This window comes from Aphis gossypii, chromosome X (genome assembly GCF_020184175.1).
Source record: "Aphis gossypii isolate Hap1 chromosome X, ASM2018417v2, whole genome shotgun sequence".
Taxonomy (NCBI): domain Eukaryota; kingdom Metazoa; phylum Arthropoda; class Insecta; order Hemiptera; family Aphididae; genus Aphis; species Aphis gossypii.
In genome coordinates, this window is record NC_065533.1 from 63,738,156 (window position 1) to 63,764,528 (window position 26,373).

The 26,373-nt window shown below is 28.3% G+C and overlaps 5 protein-coding genes and 1 pseudogene across 6 annotated transcripts in view; 3 read left to right on the forward strand and 3 right to left on the reverse strand.

Moving 5' to 3' along the window:
• Positions 1-288: 288 nt before the first annotated feature.
• Positions 289-3,033, forward strand: LOC114133018 (uncharacterized). The gene is made up of 7 exons (XM_027998634.2): positions 289-376; positions 1,196-1,378; positions 1,457-1,706; positions 1,786-1,958; positions 2,021-2,205; positions 2,281-2,446; positions 2,534-3,033. The coding sequence occupies exons 4-7, from the start codon at positions 1,901-1,903 to the stop codon at positions 3,031-3,033; spliced, it is 909 nt and encodes a 302-aa protein (XP_027854435.2). The 5' UTR covers positions 289-376; positions 1,196-1,378; positions 1,457-1,706; positions 1,786-1,900.
• Positions 3,034-3,409: 376 nt separating this feature from the next.
• LOC114133017 (uncharacterized) lies at positions 3,410-4,747 on the forward strand. The gene has a single exon (XM_027998633.2). It carries the CDS (start codon positions 3,410-3,412, stop codon positions 4,745-4,747), a length of 1,338 nt encoding a protein of 445 aa, XP_027854434.2.
• A 2,002-nt stretch (positions 4,748-6,749) lies between these two features.
• On the reverse strand, positions 6,750-7,637 carry LOC126551579 (uncharacterized). Its single transcript, XM_050205343.1, has 3 exons — positions 7,451-7,637; positions 7,212-7,352; positions 6,750-7,148 (listed from the first exon to the last, which is right to left on the reverse strand). The coding sequence occupies exons 1-3, from the start codon at positions 7,620-7,622 to the stop codon at positions 7,108-7,110; spliced, it is 354 nt and encodes a 117-aa protein (XP_050061300.1). The 5' UTR covers positions 7,623-7,637; the 3' UTR covers positions 6,750-7,107.
• A 400-nt stretch (positions 7,638-8,037) lies between these two features.
• On the reverse strand, positions 8,038-9,874 carry LOC126551578 (uncharacterized; annotated as a pseudogene).
• Positions 9,875-10,173: 299 nt separating this feature from the next.
• Positions 10,174-26,373, reverse strand: part of LOC126551575 (UPF0746 protein DDB_G0281095-like) — a 327,628-nt gene continuing 311,428 nt past the window's right edge. The window contains exons 1-2 of one of the 2 annotated variants that reach the window (XM_050205339.1): positions 12,491-12,509; positions 10,174-11,569 (exon numbers count right to left, since the gene is read on the reverse strand). In XM_050205339.1, the coding sequence (XP_050061296.1) occupies positions 10,195-10,734 (540 nt within the window). In that variant the 5' untranslated portion in view covers positions 10,735-11,569; positions 12,491-12,509 and the 3' untranslated portion in view covers positions 10,174-10,194. Of the gene's footprint in view, positions 11,570-12,490; positions 12,510-26,373 lie in introns of those variants that run through there. The other variant, XM_050205340.1, reaches the window with a different exon arrangement.
• Positions 14,815-16,743, forward strand: LOC126552619 (uncharacterized). Its single transcript, XM_050207330.1, has 2 exons — positions 14,815-15,354; positions 16,309-16,743. The coding sequence occupies exons 1-2, from the start codon at positions 14,815-14,817 to the stop codon at positions 16,741-16,743; spliced, it is 975 nt and encodes a 324-aa protein (XP_050063287.1).

Here is a 26,373-nt window from a genome sequence, read left to right on the forward strand (position 1 = left end):
TTATAATTTAATATTAGCCTGTATTTTTCTACAGTTCTGACATCTATGCAAGTTTTAATTATAATTACAGTAATTGAATTATAAGGTATTTATACCTATAACGGATCTTTCATTGATACAGTTTAATGGATGTTGGTAAGTACGATACACGTGTTATTGCATGTGTTAATGTATTTTATCTTTTGTAATCTCCAACAATCGGATTAATACTCTATTATTTTACTGTTTTAAATATTTGATACTAATACACTTTCGTTTTGTGAATACCTATGTGATACCTATAGGCTATAACAATTTAACTCAATAATGGCTGACTCCGACGTAACTGATATGCTTACGACTTGGGGCCTTTCTGAATACATTGACAAATTCAAAGGTAAGCGTTAGAATATATATATATTTTTTGTATTAAAACAACAAATTATAATACATTTATATTAATTATTTTTGTTGCACTGTTTTACTCACATTGACATATTTGTTACAAACTGATTTTTATTTACAATTTTTAATTTCACTCTTATTATTATTAAATTATAGAGACATAGAGTACCTAAGGATTACATTTTTAGTTTTTCAAAAATTGTTTTATTGATTGCCTGAGTACCTATTATAATTTGTTTGTTTGATCAAATAGCTGCTGCACTTTTTTATACTTGGATTATTATTGAATAATGCTTACTGCTTAATGCTTACCTATGTACTTTCAACTTTGTTTTCTAATAGAAGAATATATAGACATATCTACTTTAACATTGTTGACTGGTGATATGGTAAAGGAATTAATACCTAAGATAGGACATAGAGCTAAATTTATGACAAATTTAGAAGAATGGAGAAAAGTTTTAAATATTACAAATGATCAGGTCTCTGCATGTTTGGTAAGAATTTAAATATGAATGAAATTAATGTAATCTTTAATATTGTGACAATGTGAGAATTTATTAAATTAGTATCCAGTGTGCATTGCCGCAATAATAAGTTAAAATTAAATTAATTTAATTTTCAAACTTAATAAATTATTTTATTTTTATGATCATATTAATTTAATTATTACCTACCTTATAACCTAACTTATAATTTAATTTTCTTAGACTATTTTATGAAGTTCTGTTGGGTATGAATATATAACTTTTATATAACAACCTTCCTAAAAATAATACTGACAGGTATTGTTATTATTTTAATATTTCAGGATATCAACAATTTTGAATCTAATAGTTTATTGATTGAAATTCCATCACCATCTACATCTAACTCAACAACTCCAGCTAATGAGGACTCATTAAATTTCTTAATCTCTGAACCAAGTACACCAAAAGAAAGTTTATCACCAACATTTGGACTACCTCATAATCTGTCACCCAGTTTGGAAAAAGTAATTTAATTTTTCTAAATTCTAAGGTTACCTTTTTAAACAGATTTTAAAAATTGTATAAAATATATTTGTATATAGGAATGTGAATTAAACAACTACTTGCAAAGTTGTACTGAGGGAAAAGCTCTACTAGCAACGTATAAAGATAGAGGATTATTGGATAACAGTGGCCGAAGAAAGATCTGTAATTTAATTGTAAGGAAAGAACTACAGTATAACCCAGAAAAGGTTATTAATTCACACAAGATATTATCTCTAGCAAAAGAAATTGTTCAAATCTTCCCCAAGGAACATATAAGTACCTATTTTATACCTTATATGAATTTTGGTAAATATACCTAGTGTATAAAAGAATTTATAAACAAAAATGTTCCTACATAGTACATACCAATTTTATTTTTATTTAGGTCCAACCATAAAAAAAGCAGCAAAAGGAAAACTATTAGATTGTTTTAATAACAGAAGAAGGGAGTATAAAAAAGCTGGAATCATAACTTCGACCCCGGTAAGTCATTCTCCATTATGAAACAGGGCAGCCAATTGGAGTTATTAGACTTCTCACAACAGGAAGACAGTGACGGTAAGTAGTCTGTAGATAAATGATATATTTCATGAAAATAACTGTTTTATTTTTTACAATAGTTGATGATCAAATTACTTGGCTACAAAACTCCTCCGATCCATGGAATTTAGTAGAAAAATATTGGGTCATCACTAGACAGAAACGTTTAAAAAATGTATTAGATACAAATACAAAAGATTTATTCACAATATCTGATTATATGAAAAAATTTCCAGCTCTCAAAAAGCCTGCGGGTTATAACCTTGTTAGTTACATATTGATTTATTATAATATAATAAAAAATTAAATAATAATACAAATAAATTGTTTTATTTTCTAGTTGATTGAAGATTTTAATTTCATGTACCCTGACAAGAAAGAAATTCTCATTGAAAACTTTCCATTACATAAAAACAAAATATTAGAACTTGGTAAAATCAATTCCAGTAATTTGAAAGATAATACACTCAAATGTATAATAAATGAATACCTAAGTCTGTCTTCAGGTATAGTTGAATTTAATTGTGTTATTCAATTGTTCTATTTTGAAAGTATTTTAAGCCAGTATTTTCTTCTAATCCCACGATTTTTAGCAAGTGAAGAAGCATCTCATTTGGCGGCATTATTGATTTTGCCATTTTTATTGTCTCCAATAACTGCAAAGAGAAAGAAAGGAAAAGCTGCATGGAGGCCTTCTAAACTGGAAATGAAAGATGGATTCATAACCCACATTAAGTCTCATACCGAACTTCAAGACACAGTTTCTAGAAGGAAAGATAAGTATTCTAAGTTAGGCGTAACTCTACAACCTCTAATCATTATTGTTGGGCCAAATTGTAATGAGATTTCACAATACTTTATATTGGTAGATGATACATATTATGTTATGAATTCTATTTTGACCGCGCTTGACTGTTGCTTTAAAATAATTCATGCATTAAACCTCCAGTACCCATATGAAAGTCTACCAGTGTGGATGTTTATTCAAAAAGGGTTTTATGAAATTGAAACATTGTGGGACACTGAATATGTTTGTGTAAATTCTCTATTAAGTGATTTAAGCATTATTGAGTCTTCTCAACACAATAAGTGATTACCTACTTTTAATTTTAATTTTAAACCTTTACTTTCTGTTAAGTAATTTAATAATAAATTAGAACTGTTTATATTGTTTCATTCACATTATTTTAAATATGCCTATTTGTTTTATATGTTATCAACCTTCACTAAATATTCAACTTTTATGTAAACATTTTATAATATGTCACCCAGATCATAATTTTATTGAGTATAGTTGTGCTGAAATAAACTGCAATAGAAGTTTTCACTTAATAAATTCTTTTAAAAAACATCTTGCTACTCATATAATAAATGAGCCTCCTATATTATTGAAACCACCCAATACAGATTCTGTTAACAAAAGTAGCTTATCACCAGACAGTAGTAATAATGCATGCACATCAAACAATATGGATATACCAACACCGCTTACATCTATAATAGACACAGAATTAAATGATTGTTTATTGGAAGAGAACTATGCAAGCAAACTTTTAGCATCGCTATATTCAAACCCTCAAATACCTAGAAATGTTGTTCAAACTGTTGTAAATGACATGACATCTATTTTTGACAATATACATCATACCTTACAGAGAAGAGTTTCTAAATTACTTTCTAATGGTAATATTTCAATTGAATGTTTCAATCATTTTAACTCAATTCTGGATATTATAGAACACCCCTTTTCTGATCTCAATACTGAGTATAAACGAATTAAATACTATACCCAAATAGGAACATATGTACCTCTACAAGAATATATTGTAGGGGAACGATTGAATGAGAATTTACAACATAATGATTTTACTTTAGTTCCAGTAAATTGCACTCAACAATTTATTCCAATGAGGCATGTCTTACAAAATTTTTTTAAACTTAAAAATGTTTTAACTGATACTCTGGAATATATGAATAAGTGTCGACTTTATAATTCAGTTTTAATGAATTTTACTCAAGGAAGTGTATGGCAAGAAAAACTAAAAAGTTATCAGTCCCAAATAGTTTTACCTATTTTTCTCTTTTTCGATGATTATGAAATTGGAAACCCTTTAGGAAGCCACTCTGGGATTCACAAACTTGGGGCTGTCTATATGTCAATCCCTTGTTTACCACCTCATCGTCAGTCTTCTCTTAGTAATATTTTCTTAGCACTACTATTTCACTCTTCAGATAGACAGAAATTTGGTAACAACGTAATCTTTAGACCTCTTATAAATGAATTAAATTTTTTGCGGACTACAAGAATTGATTTTGATTTGGTTAACTTCAAAGGAAATATTAAATTTGATTTAGGTCTTATTATAGGGGATAATTTAGGAATACACAGTATAACCGGGTTTGTGGAGAGTTTCTCTTCTAACTATCCATGTCGTATGTGTAGATCAAACAAATTTGAAATTAAAAAACAGTGTTACGCTGATACAAGTTTATTAAGAAATTTAGAACAATATCATCTTGATGTTGTTGAAAACAATGTTTCTAATAGTGGTATCAAAGAAGCATGTGTATGGCATGATGTACATGGATTTAATGTGTTGAATCAGGTTGGAGTTGACATAATGCATGACTTGCTAGAAGGTGTCTGTAAATATGATATGTCATTTTTGTTATTATACTATACACAACACCTTCAATTATTCTCCTTACAAACTTTTAATGAAAGGTTGGTTTGTTTTAACTATGGCCCTGACAAAAGGAACAAACCGTCTGTATTGCATATTGAGCATATTCAAAAAACACCATAAGACTTTCAGCGTCAGAAATGATGTCACTTACTCGTTATTTCAGTCTAATCATTGGAGATTTTATTCCCAAAAATGACTGTGTTTGGGAACTTTATATTTTGTTGAGACAGATTTTGGATTTGTTAACATCTTCGATATTACAAATAGAATGTAGTGAATTATTACAAACACTTGTGGCTGAGCACCATGATTTGTATATGAAGTATAGCAAATTTGATTTAAAACCTAAATACCATTACATGGTACATTATCATACTATGATCAAAAAGTTTGGTCCCTTAATATCTATGTGGTCTATGCGTTTTGAGGCGAAGCACAGAATATCTAAAATATCTGCTAACACATCCAGCAATCGGCGAAATATATGCAAAACACTTGCTATAAAACATCAACTTCAATTGAATGACATATTTATTAGAGGAACTTTATCTAATGAAATAGAATTAGGTCCTTGTGATAAAGTAATAAGTGATATTGATGTACAACTTCTACAGTTGTTTTTAAATATTGAGCCTCTAAACGCATTAACAAGTTGTCCATGGGTTGCAGTTAAAGGTACTCGGTATCAGCTTAAAATGATTCTTACTCTAGATATAGTTGAATATGATTTTCCTAAATTTGGTATAATAGATAAAATATATTTTTACAATAACTTAATAATATTTCAGTGTTTTAAATTTAATACTATTATGTTTGATGAACACTATCATTGTTTTGAGGTAGAAAAAGTGATAAATGAACCATATTTGTTAAGCATAATATGCTGGCTTCACATATACCAAATCACATATGTACCATGTCAAATGGAAAAAATTATATAACAGTTAGAGGTTAAATTGTAATTAATATTATACATATATATATTTTTAATGAATTCTGACTGTTGTGGCCATTGGAGCTTACTATTTTATGTCATATTTTATATTTCTTATTATACAGGTTAATTTTACATTTATATTTTGTTGTACATAATTTATTAATTTATATACATAAATTCAAATTGGTATTGTTATTGCTTATGTTGATTGTTTTGTAATGAATTTATTTGTGTAGTATTTAAAGGTAATAAATATATAATATATTTATAAATATATACTACCTACTAAATGTATATAATATTATAATTTTATTGTGTTAAGCACTTTTATCTAATTCATCAATTGTAAAAAAAATTAACCAATCATATTTGTAAATACAATTTTGAGTTTTTTTTATTTTAAATATATTGATACATTATATAATGAACACATTTATTTTTTCATTCTTTAATTCCTTAATTCCAGGTGTAGAGAGTTAATTATAATTAACATTTTTAAAAGTTAATTTATTATAAATTTTAGTTTAATAACAATCTAAAATTGTAATTTTAACTGAATAAATATGGAACTGTTACATAATAATCAGTAAAGGTTAAACGAATTTTTGTGTTACACATACATTGATGCTTATGATTATAAGGTCATACTATGTCAAATTCACCAAGCATTGTGGTAGAAGCTGTACAATTTTCTGTAAGAGAAGTAAAAAAATTATTCAGCCTTTACCAAACTGTATACTTAAAAGTACAAAACAGAAATTAGACATAGCGAATTAATGTGTTATGAACACAAATTTATTGGTATACACAACAAAACAAACTGTTTAAGGAACAATTATATTGGTAGAAAATAACCAAGCTGATAATGTACCTACAGCAGAACATTTTGTTGTCATTACAATACTCAGTTAACAATAATTTAAATGTAACTCCTACCGAACATTTGGCCGTCACGAGAGCAACCAAAAAACTTGGTTGCGGGAGTCATATTCTGACTACAATTACCAAATATTTTTTTCCGTGTGTCAGTTCACCTGTAAATTGTTAGGGATTAAAAAGCCCTTCAGAAACAAAAAGTATGCGATTCACATTCATACTGTTATCTAAAAATACTTAAAATGTACTACTAATATAATAAAAGTAATATAATAATATAATACTTAAAACACAGTTTTTTTTGTGGCCATTCACTTTTAATATTAATAAAAATAACATTATTTTTTAATTTCCAAATCATATTTTAAAAACAATGTAATAGGTATGATACCTTCTTAATTATACAATTTTTCTCTTAATAACTATTATATTTTTGAAAAAATGTTTAACGTTTTACTAAATAAAATAATTCAACAGAAATATAGTTCTTAAATAGTTAGATGATGTTTACAGCAACTAACAGCTTTTTTGTTTTGTACTAATATACATTGTTTCATCCTCATTGTAACATAATATTTTAAGAATTTGGAAGTTTCTCGTCTTAGGCGCCTTTATTGTTAAATAAACCAGCAGTAGTCTGTAAACTTGCAAGAAGGATGTAGGTTGATCATTTGGACCAATAGGTTGGCATAGTGTACCGTAAGATTGCTACAATTGAAGTATAAACATTAATAATATGAATTTATATTAACTATTCAAAAGTTATTTTACCTCCAAAGAATTTTGGTTCATCTTGTTTTGTTGACATATTTAAAACCACACGTTTGCAATAAATAATTTGTTGAATCCATAGGCGACACAAAACCCATATAACATTGATTTCCCAATCATTGAGCCAAAAAATGGTTTTCTCTAAAACATAATTAATAAGATAACTGTAGTGAGATATAACAATGTGATGTTAGGAAGCAACAAGTAAAATTATTGTTTATTAATATAGTTGAACAAACTTATCTTTATTACTGCTTCAGATGCCCTCGCTGGATATATGCGGTATTTGCGATTTATAACATCAGATAGTGAAATAAAAATATTTGAGAATTTTTCAGTTTCTTCACTGTTTGAACTCTTCAACGCATTGATGTTTTCTGTAAAAAGTAATACATTTATTTTAAATAACATTATGTGTAGTAAGTAGATCTTAAGGTTATTATATAAAATATTATTTATTTCTTAACTTCTTCAACAGTTTCATGGGGAAAATGGTAAGCGCTGAGTATCCCAGTAGCAATAAAATGTTAACACGCACCATATCAAACACCAACCGACCTGTATGTTTTATGTGTAATAGTGTTATAGTTCAACTAGCAGTGGTTAGGTTCGCCGCGCAAATACTAGTGAGCTATGTGGTGTAATGATGTGTAAGGTGTGTATATGAGTAGGTATATGTGTTTGTGTGTATAGATCGGTCAATGAGAAATAGGCTGTTTAGTTGATCCAGACCCAACAATAACACACCTTCTACAGTGATAAGTACAATTAATGGCATAGCTTATTTATTTTTCGTAAGTGGACAAGTAGAAAATTTACAACATACTCAGGGATAGGCTCCAATTTGTTGTTGAACATAGCCATCATTTCGGTGACCAGTACTCCTCAAAAACATCAATAGATCACCGTCTCTGTTTAGTTGCTGTACAGATTCTGCAATAATCCTTGTTGAATTTTCTCTTTCAGATCTGGAAGTGCCATCTCTGATCTAAAAAAAATAAATACACACAGTTGACATTATTCAACCGCAATCAAAACAGCAATTATGTTTATTCAAATATTGATAATAATTAAACAATTACCATGAGATTATTGATGCTTTATTGAAATTCTACAAAGAACTGATTTTCCACAATAGTCAGTCTTTCTGTTTAAAATATAAATAAACATAAATATTATTATTAAAAATATAATATCTTTGACAATAATGATAATTTAAAATAATTTGCCATGCTAGAGATACTTTTAAAAGCGACACTTATTTATCAACAAGCATGGTACCATGCACACCATTAACAAAGCACAAATATTCACAACACAACTACTATTTACATATTAACCTAATCTCTATAATGGTGTTAAATAAATTTTACACCACGTTAAGCTTATGAAAGCAATAATAAAAAGATAGAGCAAATAGAAAAAAATATTTATTAAATTAAATACAAATATTGATGACACTTACTAATTTTGTTTTTAAGAATTGATGTTACACTGTCGATTATTTTAAACATGTACCTAACAATAACACAAACATAAAACACATAATACATACATATAACACAAACATTTATGGGATAATGCAACATAGAGAACATAGTATGGTCAGTACAACTAAGACAACTCACGAAGAAAGTCCCAAATATTAGGGTGGCGTCCAATTTGAGTGAGCAACGTTGCATGGAAGGATTCTAAGTAATTGTTGGTCCGGCGATCTTGACCAAAAACACTTAAAAATCGTGGACCAATTTTGCAAAAACCAATAATGGTAAATGTAGTCCATCAGGAAACGATCCATAACCTCATTAATTTCGGGAAATTGTAAGGTATAATTAACAATCGTATTTAATCCATTTTCCATACAAAAATTAGGGCACCCCGGATGACCCCTTTCAGCCGGTAGATGAGGCAATGCTAGTACCTGAAATATAAAATATAATTAAAATACAATAATATTAACTTGTAAAAGAGAAAATCAAATTTACCATTCTAAAAATACGAGCTGCTACATCATGCCTCTTCACCAAGTTCAAGACACCATTCACTTTTCGGTGACAATATCTAACAACCGACTATAACATTAAAAATAAATATCATTAAATTTATCTGACAGGTATGATCAACAAAATGTTTTTGTTTATATTACCTGGGTATAATGGAACCAACAGCATAGTAAGTTACTGTTAGGGAAGATTTGCTGGACAGCATTCATAAGAGCACGCTCATAATCAGTAACAAAATGGATTCCATCATAATTCAAAGGTAGAATATTGCGTATCACAGCGAATAACGCACAATACGTTTCCTCTGTCTCACTCCCCAAAAGGACAAAGACCATTGGAAACGCCTAAATTGTAAAAAAAAAATATATATTTAGAGCATAGTTATAAGTAATAACAAATAATATAACTATAAACAATTGCTTACTACACTTTTGTAGAGAATCTGAAATGTCAGGAAAGATCGCAAGTCCATTGGCACTTGAGGTAGCGTCTTATACGTACCATCTATTCCGACAATCTCTACTGTAGCCAACTGTTCACGATACTTTTCAATTGCCGAAGTATTCGCAAAAATAATTCCAACAGTTACTCCATTTACAATCAATTCTTGATTGAAAAAGGCAGTTGAAGGAATTTGGAATGTTAAGGCATAATTTGCATTCCGGGGGTCTCAACATTTCTGCAAGATCGTCCATGTCCTGAGGTAATTGTGGGCGTCTCGATAGTCTCATCCTTTTTGTTCTGGCTTGTGTCTGGAGGAATGTATAGCGAATGGCAGCCTGGGGATGCCTACCAAAAGTTAAAAAAGATTATCATATAATTAGCATAATTTATGTATTTGTATTTCAACACAATAATTAAGTTAATTAACTTACCTAATTATTTCGCTATTATAGAGACCTCGAATTGATGGGATTGTGATTGTCCGATCAATAGCTCTTTCCTCTAGCGTTCCTCAGGAATGGCACATTTAAATCAATTTAATTCGGCTCATGATTGTGTGGAACTACAATCAAAATTTGGTTGTCCATCTCGTTTCTACTGATAGATGCTGAGCCATGACATATAGGACGATTGGGATTTTTTTGACGCTCACAAACCAAAGTTATTCTATTGATGAGTAACTTTTTTTTATAATATTTATATCCAAAATTATCAACATAAAATTTTGAGTTGAGCCGAATGCCAGGGATTGTCCTATATGTTCTTGCTTGTTGTTGTTGTTCTTCTTCTCCTTCTTCTTGTGGCTGATTTTCTTCTTGTTCTTCTGCCTGTGGCTGATCTTCTTGTTCTTCTGCCTGTGGTTGATCTTCTCCTTCTTCTGCCTGTGGTTGATCTTCTCCTTCTGCCTGAGGTTGATCTTCTTGTTGTTGCTGTTGTTGATCTTCTTCTTGTTCTTCTTGAATCTGAATGGCAGGACGTTGGGCGTAGTTGTGGTCTTGTAGGAAGAGGTTAAGATTTGGAACACCTACTTCTTCGTGATTGGCTGGAATGACATAGTCATGATCTCTCAATGCCATTTTACTATGCTAAACAAAACTTAAAAAAATATTAAACAAACAAAAGAAATATATGTATAAATATAAAGTCGGTTGGTTTTAAGAAAAACCTTTTATATATACTTATAGGCAAGTCACAGAGATTGGTCTTGAGAAAAACCGTTTATTTCTTTTACTTACAGTAAAATCGCAGAAGTTAGTCTTAAAAAAACTGTTTTTTTTTTCTCGTAGGTAAGTGGCAGGTAAATGGCAGATATATCAGGCTATATGATAAATTAAAAAATTTGTATTAGTATCACAGTCATTCATAGATATGATAAAATATCTAATTTACATAATTATTTGTTTTGTTACATTTACATAATATTAACAACTCTTAAAATAATTCATTAATAATTATTCACTTTACATAAACTGAAGCTATTTCAGTTAGAACACATAGGTACATAATTTAGGTAATAAAAATAGAGATAAATTGTTAATCTTATTTTCAGTGTCTTCCACAGTTAATAATTTATGAATTATTAATAAGAAAAAGTTTTAAGTTATTTGATATGCTTTATAAATATTTGACTTAACAACATTGCACATTCTTCCAGCCATAACTGCCATGCAATTTTCAGACATATTCAATTTTCCTAAACAGAATAACTGTATAGTTATTAAAATATTCATAAAAATATGTGTAACTGTTTAATAAAAAAGACAAAGTTATGGTTAAGTTAAGTATTGCAATTTTCAAGATGTCATCAAAATAGCTATCATCAACCAATGACCATCATAACAAGATCCATGGTGTTTACTGCATTCAATATATTTGGAAGATTTTTGTAAGCAGCATTCAGTATTTTCAAATCTGTGATTATAGAAAATTAGAATATTTTAAACATTGTAACAATCAATCTGCAGAAATCTGTTCAAGTAATGATGACCAAAAGCACTGGTATTTAATTTAGATAGTGGCAACAGAAAAACTAAGTGATCAGTGATAGTTTTAAAATAATACATCATGATCTTTATTAATCAATATAAAATAACAATAATAATATTAATTTATTTATTTCCCAACTATAGTTTAACAATTTATAAGATAAACAAAATTAAATTGCAGTTGTTAGACACTTTTAAGCCATTGGCTGTGTTCATAAAAATATTAAAAGTCTAAACAATATAATAACAACAATAATTAATATATATAATAATGTTGGTTAATACATATTAAAGAATATAAGTAAAAAGATAATGAGCAACAGAGCATGAAAAATAATTTTTGATTTAAAATAATAAAATGACAATATATTTAATGTTTAATGTAGTTGGATAAACTTATGCTAAGCTAATTATATTAATAATAATAGTTTTTTTAAGATGATGAAAATTATAAAAGCTATGAGGGTTAATTTTAAATTTATTAACACCTAATGGAAATTGGAAGTATGTTATTTGTAACATGTAAAGTATTATATTATTTACATTGTAAAAATAAGGAAATTATTTACTTTATAAGTATAATGATTTACATTAAGCTGTTAAATATGTACAAAATACAAATAAATAATTATGTTGAAATTGTTTTACAAAAACGTGGTATTTGAGTCTATAGTTACGTAAATGTAGTACTTCCTAGTCGAAAAACTTATTAATTAGGAGTGCACATGCTATTAAGAAATATTTAATATCTAATAAACAATAAGAATAAAAAGATATATTACAAACAATAATTCATCTTAAGAACATATTATTAAGGTAAAAATTAAAAAATATAAGTTTTACTTACGTTAAGATGAACCAAATACAAACTTCCTAATAAAAGCGACAAACGTAAAATGACCGTTAAAGTTATTATAGACGGTTATTTGCTATTTGAAATTTTAACGGACGAATAAATAATGAATCCGGTGCTGGGGACCAGGCTGAGAGTAGTATACATTTGTATGTTCTGCGCACTTTTGACTGCGGAGATTGTAAAATTTTAAGGGGGATTTTTCCCCTCAAACTTTTTTTTTCTCCGCTGTACCAGTAAAAAACACTGATTCCCAAAAACCATAATGTATGTTCTGCGCACTTTTGACTGCGGAGATTTTTAAAATTTAAGGTATAGTTTCCGCCTTTAACCAATTATTTTTTCCCCTGTTACACATAAAGTTTAAACAGTGTATACACACCTCAACACTATTTATTTCCCTTGTAAGTTAAACATTCAGGTTACACTGTAATTTCATTTTTTTTAATAAATTATAGATAAAAGTCGTTTTATTGAATTCATTCCAGTTCAGACAGTTCAGTTAATATTCAACCATCGTTCAATCAGGTTCTGTTAGTTTTAATCAAGTTCAATTCATTTAAGTTTTTTTTATTTTTTTTTTTTATAAAAAATGAATTTTAAACAAATTATTAACAGCTTTTGTTCACTTGTTTCGTTAGTACGAAACAATGCATATCCTATATATCCAGAATTCACTACATTTATATCAAGATTGAAAACATTCAATTTATTTCCGTTGACTTCATCTCAAGATAAATACTCATTAGCTGAAAGCGGTTTTATATATTCAGGGAAAAAAGATATTGTTGAATGTTTTTGCTGCGGTATTATATTGCATCGTTGGGAAAAAGAAGATAATTCATGGATTGAACATTCAAGATGGAATCCGAAATGTTTTTTTGTATTATTATCAAAAGGAAATCAGTTTGTTGAAAATGTAGTATAAAAATATGGTAAGATAATCGATATTTGTGATTGTGATTGTGGATCAAGGTCATATGATACTGTTGTTTAGTTCATTTAACTTTTTATACTTCAATAAAAAAAAATCTGAATTTAATAAACTTAAATGTGTTAATAACTTATTTAATACCTCGTGAACGTATAGCCTAGTGGGATAACGCGTCTAATTTAAATTTAATATGTTAATGATTTTTAAAAAATGTTTCAGGTTCTATCGAATTAGGTAGGTAAGTATAATAACTCTTTACTGTTTATCCAACTAGACACTATACGTTCACATTTTTTTTTCTTTTTTTTTTCTTTTGTAACCTTACATTTGTTTAGTATATAACATGTATGGATAAACAAAACTTGTTAGTTTGAGCTAAGCTGTCTAGTGATCATATTCATATTTCTAGAAAAAAAATACTGTTTACTGTTTTTTTTTTATTTTATCAATATGAATCCATCAATCGTTGTATCAAAATCTGTGTTCGATATTCGTCCTTTTAGTAAGAAAAGTGTAACCGTTGGACTTCTAGTTAATAAGCAAATTTCAATTATTATATTATTAGAATGTAAATTAACTAAAAAAGTTGTAACGTTAGATCTTGATCAGTGGTGTAAGTTAATGTGCGAAAACAATTTTAATACAATTATCGAAAATTTGCATACTCGTTGTAAACGTGTTAAGATAGCTGATAATTTTTTCTACTCTGTTAATGTAAACCAATCAACTATAGTTTAGGGTGACCATACGTCCCGTATTATACGGGATTGTCCCGTTTTTCCACTTTGTGTCCCGTTGTCCCGACAAAAGTTATACGGGACGCATTTTGTCCCGTATTTTCAAGTAGGTCCTGTATTAATCCCGTTTTTCTCTTTATTGTTAATTTATAATTTTTTTTTTTTTTTTTTTTTTATTCTACGATAGTTTTGTATTACAATATTCAATAGATCATATTCTAATCTATACTTATCAGCATTATTTTTAGATTCTTTTCTTGACAATAAATTATTATAATTGCTGCGGGTTGAAAATAGAGACTTATAATGTCACATCATTATTGACAATGTTAAACCAACGATTATAGATACTAATGGTATATAAATAACGTACAAAATGTTATTAATATTATTATATTGATGTGTGACGTCGTCTACTAAATAAGTACAATATTCCATCCGCCACAACCAGTTTGTTGTCAAATATAATGTCTATTTTTATTTTATAATATCTATGTAAAATTATAAATATAATTTGTTATTAATATTTATACGGGAGTGTCGAGTTCACGATGACATTCACAGTGTAATCGTAGTGACGTAGTGACGTGTAGAGTATAAGCTTATTTAAAATTAAGTGTACCATAATACCTTATTTATTTTTCAAAATGCCCAAAAAACGGTGCGTTTTTACTCCCCAATTAAAATTAGAATTTCCTTTTTTACAAGATGCTGACGAAGTAGGAAAAATATTTTGTACCATATGTAAGTCAGTGTTTTCTATAGAACATGGTGGACGTTCAGACATCACACAACATGTTACAAAAGTAAAAAAACATTTACTGGCATTATCAGCTGCATCAAAACACGAAAAGGTAACTTCTTTTTTTTTTAAAATTGATCCGAGTGGGTCCACTGACGAAAATAGACGTACTGCAGCACAAGAAGGGATATTCGCATTTCATACCGTGGTACACAATCACTCATTTCGATCAATGGACTGCACATCATCTCTTTTAAAACAAATCTATAATAAAAAATTTACTTGTGCTAGAACTAAGGCTGAATCGATTGTTTTAAATGTGTTAGCTCCTTTCGCCATGCAACAAATTTGTAAGGAAATAGAAAATATAAATTTTGCTACAATTATGATAGATACTTCTAACCATAAGAACCTACAAATCGTACCAATTTTAATACGTTATTTCAAACCAAATTCGGGAATACAAATCAAAGTTTTTGAAGTAACAAATTTAAAAGGAGAAACAGCAAATATTTTATCAACTTATATAATTGAAAGTTTAAAAAAGCATAAGTTGTCAGATAAAATTGTTGCATTTTCTGGAGATAATTGCAATACTAACTTTGGAGGTGTTTTGAGAAAAGGATCAAATAATGTTTTTTCAATTTTAAATAACAATTTAAAAACGAATATTTTTGGAGTAGGTTGCGCTGCTCATATTTTGCACAACGCTATGCAATCAAGTGCTGATGTGTTACCTATTGATGTAGAAATCATAGTTAACAAAATTTTTCAATTTTTTCATATCTATACAGTTCGAGTAGAACATTTGAAAGAGTTTTGTGAATATGCAAATGTTGAATATAAAAATATTCTTGGAAGTGTAAAAACTCGTTGGTTATCCTTATTACCTGCAATAACAAGAATTATTGATATTTACCCGGGCTTAAAATCATACTTCGAGAAACAGGAAAAGTGTCCTACAATATTAAAATCATTTTTTAATGATCCTATGTCTATAGTGTGGTTTCATTTTTTGCAAAGCCAATTAAAGGTTGTCTGTGATACTGTAACTAAAATAGAAGGAGATAAAATATCAGCCTGTGAAGTTGCAGAGGAATTAGAAATTTTGGTTGGAAAAATAAAAAATAGAAAAAATCTAAATTTCCTTACAACAAATATTTTATCGCTTTTAAATGATTTAAAAAACAATAATATGTATAATGAAAACTCATTCAAAAAAAGTACTGATCTATTTTATAATACTTTTTTATCTTACGTAGAAAAATGGGGTTGCCACTTTGACCAGTTGAAAATATTTCGTTGGGTACAACTAATAAACTGTCCTACTTGGGAAAATGTTCAAAAATGTATTAAATTTCTTATGGAAAACAACCAAAATAATTCTAACATAAAATTAGATGAAGATAATTTATTTGATGAATTCAGTCATGTAGAACAAATTTTTAAATCACGAATTCATGAATGGCAAAAAAATTCAGCTAAAGTAGAAGTTAAGTGGTGTGAAATATTTGAATACACTAAAGCTCATAACATTGATACAACTAACATATCAAAAATTGTAGAATATTCTTTGGCAATTCCTGGTACAAATGCTGCAGTAGAACGGATTTTTTCAATCATTAACGTGTTGTGGACAGATGAAAAAAATCGATTTTTGGTTGAAAGTATCAAATCAATTATAATTGTAAAAACACATTTTAAAAACTTATCTTGTAATGAGTTTTATTATATTCTATTAAAAGAAACTAGGTTACTCGATGAAATCGGTTCAGCACAAAAGTATACAAAAACATCAAAAGAAGAAATTTACGTGCCATCGTCATCAAAATAATTTTTTTTTGTACTTTTGTGTATATATTATATATTATACTTATTAATATTTTATTTGTACTTAAAAACTATTATACAGCATACATTTAATTTGTTTTTTTTTATTAATATATTTAGTTAAAATTAGAATTTCCTTTTTTTTTTTTTTTTTTAGTTAAGTAACTAAAGTGTCCCGTATTTTTATTTTATTTTTATGGTCACCCTACTATAGTTTTATATTCTAATGATAATTATATAACATTATCTCATATTGATCTTCATCGTTTGAAACAATTACAACATTGTATTGACTTGTGTATTGTTGAAAAACAGAAAAAATTGGAATCATACCAAAAAACGTTTGATAGAGCTTATACGTTAATTAAGTCTGACGTAAATGGGTTACCATCATCTTGTCAACGAAACGAATTTACAAATCAATATATTCAAAATTATGATTTCAGCTACAGCAATATACAAAGTGAAGATTGTTCATTTATGTACGAGTTATAACAATTTCATTTTAATTCATTGTCGAACATGATATTACAAGATTTAGTGATGTAATATAAAAAAAAGTTACTTAATTTATTTTAATTTATCGTTCTTGTTAAAAAAAAAAAAAAAATGTGAAATTAATACCACTTGTATACTAACTTTCAATATTTTTATTTTTATTTTTTTTATTTTTATTTTATTTTTATTTTTAGTTTAACCTATAAATGAATTATTATTATTTTTTTTTTTTATCTAAATAATCTAAATAATCATTCATATACACCGTATACAACTTCATTTTATAATAATGATGAAATACGTATATCAATCCAACAAACAGATGTTTATCCGTATCTGAATGAAAGCTTTATATATTTAGAAGGTCAAGTATCAGATGCTGGAAAAGTAAAACTTACTAATAACGGTTTTTCCTATCTCTTTGAACAAATACGACTTGAAATCAATGGAATAGAAGTAGATAGTACACGTGTACTTGGTATTACCAGTTCGTTAAAAGGTTATCTATCAGGTACACCTGATAATTATAATTGTTATGAAAATGCTGGTTGGATATTTAAAAATAGTTCAAACCCAGTAAATAGTAATGGAGAATTTAGTGCATGCATTCCGTTAAAATATTGGTTAGGTCTATTTGAAGACTTTAAAAAGATATTAGTTAATTCTAGATTAGAACTAATATTAACTCGAAGTCATAGCGATTTAAACGCTCTAAAAGTAATTACTAGTGGAAGTACAAATTCTGGAAAAGTTGTTTTGAATAAAATAGTTTGAAGGTTCCACATATTACTGTTGATGATGAAGAAAGGTTAAAATTATTAAAACTTATTGAAAAAGAAAAAAGTTTGTTTATCCCGTTCAGATCTTTTGAAACTTTTGAATATCCTGAACTCGGAACCACAAAAAAAGTTGTATGGAACCTAAAAACTGCTTAAAAATTAGAAAAACCTCGATTCATTATAATCGGATTACAAAAGGGACGTAAAAATTCGTTAGAAAAAGATTGTGGTGTATTCGATCATTGTAATATAACTAATGTAAAAGTATAAAAGTATTTTTAAACTCAATAGCATATCCTTATGATAATTTAAATTTGGATTTTGCTAAAAATAATTTTACCTTATTATATGATATGTATACATCGTTTCAAGAATCGTACTATGAAAAAAGTATTCGGAACCCGATATTAAGCCCATCTACATTTCTAACGCAAGCTCCAATTATTGTTATCGATACGTCAAAACAGAATGATTCAGCTACAGCTTCATCAGTAGATGTTCAATTAGATATTGAAGCATCAGAATCTCTTTCAGGTGTAACTGCTTATTGTTTATTAATTCATGATCGCATTGTAGAATATGTACCTTTTACTAGGGAAGTAAGAAAACTAGTTTAATCAATTTAAAATTAATTTAGAATAATGAGACAATACATATAAATATATTTTTTTTATTTTGAACCAAAACGTATTATTTTTTATTTTTTAAAAAAAACATGACTAAAAAATATAATTATGAAGTTTGTATATACACTGCTTAAACTTTATGTGTAACATAGAAAAAAATTTATTGGTTGTAGCGGAATATTCCGTCTGTGTTACACGGGAAATAAATAGTGTATACACTAGCTGTTTAAACTTTATGTGTAACAGGGGAAAAAATAATTGATTTTAAGTTGTTTTAAATCAGTGTTTTTTACCGGTACAGCGGAGAAAAAAAAAGTTTGAGGGGAAAAATCCCCCTTAAAATTTTACAATCTCCGCAGTCAAAAGTGCGCAGAACATACATTATGGTTTTTGAATATCAGTGTTTTTTTACTGGTACAGCGGAGAAAAAAGTTTGAGGGGGAAAATCCACCTAAAAATTTTAAAATCACCGCAGTCTGGTAGAGCGGAGAAAAAAAAAGTTTGAGGGGAAAAATCCCGCTTAAAAATTTGCAATCTCCGCAGTCAAAAGTGCGCAGAACATACAAATGTATACTACTGCTGAGGAATTCTAATACTCAAAAATCGTAGTGGAACTGTTTACAATGTCGAATGGTTGGTAATAATTTGAATTTTTGTATTTTGAGGTTAGTGTTCGAACTCTGAATAATCGAAAATTCCTTATCACTGGGCCGAACTCTTATCACGGGGCCGAACTGTACCAATCCTACTTTTGCCCGACATTATATTTGCCCGATACTACACTTACCCGACAATATCAAATTATATTATAAATAAATGAATTTCAATAAAATATTATATTACACCATGTTATTTACAAATTAATCTTACATTCAAAATTATACAACTAATAATAACACATTTCTCTGACATATCAAGTTGTATTATAAATAAATATGTGTCAAAAATGATTTAAAATTTCAATAAAATATTATTTTATATTATAAATATGTGTCAAAAATTAATAATAATAATAAAAACATTATAGGTACTTCTTACAATTTAATGTTATGAGCGATTCCCTTTAGAAATGATAAATTTGATCGATTTCCTCTGTAATTTATAATTATACTAATACGTTTTTCTCTTTCAGCGTATTCTCTGAGAGTTGGAGTATGTGCCCTTCCACGAATTATATCTTCGGTTCTCCGTTCAATTTGAATTTGCTCTTTTTTAATTTCATCTATAATTGTGTAAATACCAACATGACATTTTCCAACTATAGTTTCAAAACGTCTGTGCCAACCCTCTACTCGATTTTGAGTTCTAGGAATTCCTAATTCCATTCGCTCAAACACGGACCAAAATTTTGGTGGAAATAAAGGAGCTGTGCGACTTACATTACCTCCTCTCATTACCCTTCTAATTCTACCATGCACATAATTATTTTCAAACCACTGCACTATTTCAGAAGCTTCTTTGGGAATAGTAGATTTCAGTTCATCGAATGCACCTGGTATTTTGGTGGGTGGAAGAAAAGCAAGAGCAATAATTTTACATAGTTTCAAACTAAATTCTTCATTTTCTCCATATTTTTTACTAAGAGAATTTGCTTGAATTTGACGCCATACACTTTGCCCTAAATTAAAAAGACAACCTATACAATTAGAGGCAGGATATTCACGTTTTGAAGCATTTATAGCCGCTTGCTCAAAATCAGTTAAAATAAATTGAGGGTTTCATTTTCGGCTACAAAATCATTTAAATTTTCAAAAAGACGAGTATAACATTCTTCTGTTTTACTAGTCATTAAAGCATACACGAGAGGCAATACTTTTGCATTTTCTACTGTTCTTACTAAAGCATGGATTGTATATAATTGTCGAAAAAGTGTCGGAACAGTTTTAAAAGTACCGTCCATGATCCAATATGAACTTTTTTTCAAATGTTCAACGTTAGATTTAGTTGTAAACAAAAGTATTCTCTCATTGTCAAAGGTTGCGTCTTTTGCTAGGAAAATTTGTCCATTAATAGTTCTAAGGGGTAATGGCACATCTATATTATCAATAGAAGTTGGTTGGATAGGTAAATCTTTTCTGCGTACTCTTTTTATAATTTGACGTAAAGCATGATTATTCGGCAACGATGATTGACTTAGACTAGAAACAGCATTGGTTTCAACTTGTATTATTTGTGCAGGCGTGTCATTAGTCTCACGAATCTTTCGTTTCAAATTATGAACAGCCGTGATAATATCTTTTCTAGTAGCATCGGGGCTATGGTTGTGCTCTTTTTTATTTCTTAAGTTATGTTGTCCATTAATTAAAATGGTACAAGCATAACCACCACAATGGAGAGTTTTTCTCTTTTCGCAGCACCAATAATATAAATCATCTCTATTTTTGTCTTTTGTCATTATATAACCATCGAAAACAAGTTTTATACCACCTCTATTTGATAAAACTGTTTTACAAATCTGTGCCATTTTCTGATTTATATTAAAAAAATAATTGAAATAAAATCAAACTAGATAAAATCAAATTTATAATATTTTTAAAAGAAAAAAGTAGAATTCGTACTAAATGTGTACCTATAATGGCTATAACTGTACTTTAGGAACTGAACTATCAAATGTCGCATTAAAAACCTACGGTAATTTTATTTGTCTACCGCAGTATCGCCTATCGGTTTATTTGGAAATTAAAATCTTATCGTGAATAGCATTATAGTTCGTGACTGAAAACGTAATATCATTTTACTTATCTTACTTTTTCACGCATAGAACGATATCATCCGCATGATAAAATATTCGTCTGATTTTGGTTTTTTTTAATTATTGTATATTAATAAATAATAATAATAATATAGATTGTATATTAGTATTACGTACAGTAAAAATATGTAAAATATATTATCGGGCAAATGTATTGTCGGGTAAAAGTATTGTCGGGCATTTGAGTGTCGGGCAAACATATCAGACCCCCGATAACTCTATATACGATGATCCGCCCATCGGAGTTTATTTGTATACCGCTAGCAAAAGCCCATCGATCGACTCCAAAGTAAAACCGCTACCTCTCCCGCTGTACTCATCTTTCTCTTTCATCAACTTCATATACGCTATCTCTACAATCGTTCTAATATCACTGTCAGAAAAAATTTCAACCGCTATTGTCTTGAACGCTCTATTCTCCGACAAATTTGTTACGTTCGGCCGGTTATAGGTCGCCTCAAGTTTCAAATTAAATTTAATCGCATGGTGTTGTACGTGCGTTTTCAATAAATTTATTAGCTCAGGTATAAGTGGACGGAGAAAGTCAGAATAAATTATTTCATTATTAATATTTTTAGCGTAGTACCACACGATCTTCCTATTTGCGGACGACGAAATTTCATTAAACCCGGGATTTAACAAGATCCATACGCGCCTTCTTCACCCTAGCAGCCAACACGGTATTGGCCGTCGAAACGCGTTTACCATTTTCACCAGTAGTATAAGATTCTTTAACAAAAAAAAAAAAGATATAATTAATATCTATTGCGTTAAATTTAATGTTGAATCTATTAAATTTCTAATTAAGGGGATTGGAAGCGTTGATTTTCTGTCTTTGTCTTACACACGTGGAATATAGGAAAAATAGCTATACGCGCCTGACAAAAATTAAGGTACTTCTAGTTGTTCGATTTAAAATATGTAAAGATGATTGAATTGGCATACAAGTTTACTTTGCATCCGTTGAAGTATATTTTTAATATTTTCAATTTATATTTAATAATAAAAATTGACAAATTTATTAAATTTAAAATATTTATTCTCATCAAAATATTTATTTTAAACAATAAAACAATCGATAAAGTGCTTCGACCGATGCAAAGTAAACTTGTATACCAATTCAATCATCTTTACATATTTTAAATCGAACAACTAGAAGTACCTTAATTTTTGTCAGGCGCGTATAGCTATTTTTCCTATATTCCATGTGTGTAAGACAAAGACAGAAAATCAATGCTTCCAATCCCCTTAACATCGAGTCTGATAAATAAAATCTACTTATGTATTTATTTAAAAAATTATTACAAGTGATGAATATAACTATCGGACTTACCAGGCCCTATTTTTATGTGCACCCCGACACACAATGTGCACCACGAATGTACAAGTGTGCACTACGGTTTTAACGTATGTGCACTACGGTCTACAAAACAAAAATTAAATTATAAGTCAACTACTAGGAAATATGAGTGTTTTCGATTTTTTTAAAATTTAAATTGTATTGAATTATAATTTCTTTTTATCAATTTTCAAACATTGTTATCAATTAAAACATTTAATGATAACGTTGGTGGTCTAATACATATTCTTTAATATCTATGGGTCTAATATTACGTTTATTACCTCACATATTATAACCTTGGTTCAAAATGTATTAACACAACTTCTGAAATAATTGATAATGAAATTATTTGTCAATATTATTGATAATATTATGTGATTAATGATTATCATATTATACAATATGCATAATTCATTAAGTTAAACAAAAGATATTTCAATATTGTTACTGTTTAAGACTCGATAAAATATCTTAATGATGGACAAATTTATAATAAAAAGACCCAAATTATCAGATGCTGTTGATCATTTTAAGTCTGGTACTGAAAAAGATATTTCTCAATGTAAGTGATAGTTCATGTATTGTATTAAATTATATTTTACTATAAAATTATTATTATTTATTAAGTATGTTATATCAAGTAATAATCTTACATTATTAGGTAGTCACTTTGAATAATATTTTGTGTTTTATGTAAAGTTAGTATTTTATAGGTTATCTTATTATTATCTTATGAATATGAGAATAAATAATTTTATTTATTTGGTCCTGATTTATATGATTTTTAGTTTATAATTAAAGTGTAATTGCATTTATAGTTTTTATTAATATTATTTAATTGACACTAACTAGTACTATCTATATTATTTAATAATTAACTTTACATATAGAAATATTTTTTCTTATATGTAATTTATGTTATAGTTATATGTTTATTACTTACACATATTTTCAACTAAACAAAGATTTTATATTCATACATTTATATAGATAAATATAAAAATTAAATTTTTATTTTTTAAAACCTCTTAATGAATGATTGATGGCTTTATTTCTTTGCTATATGCTTAAAATAATTTTAACAACAATAATGCCCATGCTTTGCATCAAAACAAAATTAATGTGCTTTTTAGATAGCTTCTACTGCTTCTGGTTCTTCTGGTTCTGGTGATAATAATGTTGGCTTGAAAAAAATAATAGAAATAGATGAACTGAATGGAAATGGTGAAAGTCTAAACAATATCATTGATGGTGAACAAGTTCAAAATGTTGAAAGTCACCTAAAAAATGTTGTTTCACATAATAAAAAACAAACTCTGAATTTGAATTTAAACTTTGAAAAAATTCCTTCTCAAAGTGGTAGAAAACTAGTTAGATGTAAAATTTGTTTTCGTTACCCACAAATTGTTTTAATGCACTGTAAACAGAAAAATCATTTACCCCCCATATGTTCAGAATTAGGAACAATTCCTAGAAGTCATATTCTAGCTAAACATTTAAAATCTAATGAACATAAAGAGTGTATTAGTGCTAATAATTTTGCTCAATTGTCTACTTCTGAAATTGATAAATCAGCTCCTATTAATAAATTAATATCCAAACAAAATCACAAAGTTGCTCATAGGATAGGACAATTCATGTCCACAATTTTTAATGATGCTAAACGAGGAACATTAAGTGCTTGGTCATGGCCATCTAGAGAAGTTGTAGATTTAAAAATGCAACGTTTAGATTTAAATAAAAATATTCCCCTTTTAGAAACATACGAAGGAGATTTTCAGTATGTTTCTCCTTCAAACTATAGAGAGATAATGAATTGTATTGTAGAAGCAGATATAATAAATTTAAAAAACAAATTAAAAAAATGTCTGGCTATCTCTCTTAGGTGCGATGGTTCTGTTGATCGTACTCAAATCGATAATATTCATGTATTGGCTAAAGTTGTAACAGAAAAAGGGGATATTGAACTTATATTTATCGGTTTTGAAGAACCTAAAACTAAAGGTGCTTCAGGTCATTATGATGCCATTCATACTGCAGTGAGACATTTGATAGATTGGAAAGAAGTTATACATTTAGTATAATCTTTCGTTACGGATGGTGCAAATATAAATGTCGGCCACAAAAATGGACTTTGGGTATTACTCGAAAATGAACGGCAACAAGAATTAGTAAAAATTCCTCTGATGAAGATTTGGTGTTCAGTTCATAGATCTGCACTAGCTTGGGAAAAACTTACTCAAAATGTTCCTGAAGTATCTAAAATTATTTTAAGTTGTTCTTCGATATCATCATATTTCCATCAATCAGGCGTAAGAACTAAAGAGTTAAAAAAAAAAACAGATGATGAAAATACTAAAAATGTACAGCTGCCAAAGTATTTCGATGTTCGTTGGACAGAATTTACATATAGTTTATTAGTTAGTATACTGAAGAGTTGGAGAATTCTTGTAAAATACTTTACTATCAAATGCCAAGAAGAAAAAGATTCAAAATCCAATGGTATTTATAAAGTCCTTACTGATATTAATAAATTGAAGTTACTTTGTTTTCTCACAGACTTGGGATATCTTTATACAAGATTTCAAAAACAAATACAGTGTGATGACTTGTTAATTTTTGATGTAGAAGAAAGAAGAAACGGCCTTATAAAGAATATTGAGAACCTTTAGTTGGAGGATGGGAAGAATTAATCACTAAAGAAATAATTACTGAAATTAATCCAAACTCAAATACAACAGTTACAAAATTAAAAGACATTGAGTTATTTGATAAATCAAATATGGGAAGACAGAAAAAGAATCGTAATCTTTATGTTTCAGAAGATGGTTCATTTTCAGAAATTCGGAATGATATTATTGAACACCTTTTAAATTATGTTAGTGAGCGTTTGGACATAATGGAATGGAATTTCTTAAAACCACTTGCAACTATAAGTGAACATACTACAGATGAAGAATTAAGTAAATTTCATGGTTTAATATGCTCAGATTTTGAATTAGTTGAATTTGAAACTTCTTACAGAGAAGTATCAAGTGTACAGCAATTTAAAAATAAAAAAATATCTAAAGATTTATTGAAAATGTTGTTAAGTAATGAATGTTGGAAATCTTTAAGTACTGCTGTGGCACGAATTTTAGCTGCCAAGCCACATTCAGCTGATGTTGAACGTATCATATCATATTATAACGTTCTGAAAACTTGTAAGAGATCTTCTTTATCTCCAGAAACTGTCAAAAATTCATTGTATATAAAAATAAAATATAAATAATAAAATTCTTCTTGATTGCTGACGCACGATGTTACTTGTTGATTCTTTCCTTTTCCGGAGTCGCTGAAGTTGACGTTCTGCAGTTGTCCTCTTCAACAGTGATTCAACAGTTGCCGAATGTGCCTCCTTGAATTCTTTGAAGTCGATATATTTTAATTCTAGAATAAAATTTTCGAAATGGAAAAAAAAATATTTTCCCCGAAAAATTTTCTAAGTTCGAAAAAAATAAAATTGTTCGACCAAAGGATTCTTATTTGAAAGAATCCTACAAACTATTATCTGAGGAAGAACAGTTTATATCAAAAAAATCAGGCTGGTCCCTTAAATCTATATACTGTATACAATTACGAATTAATAAAGTTAATC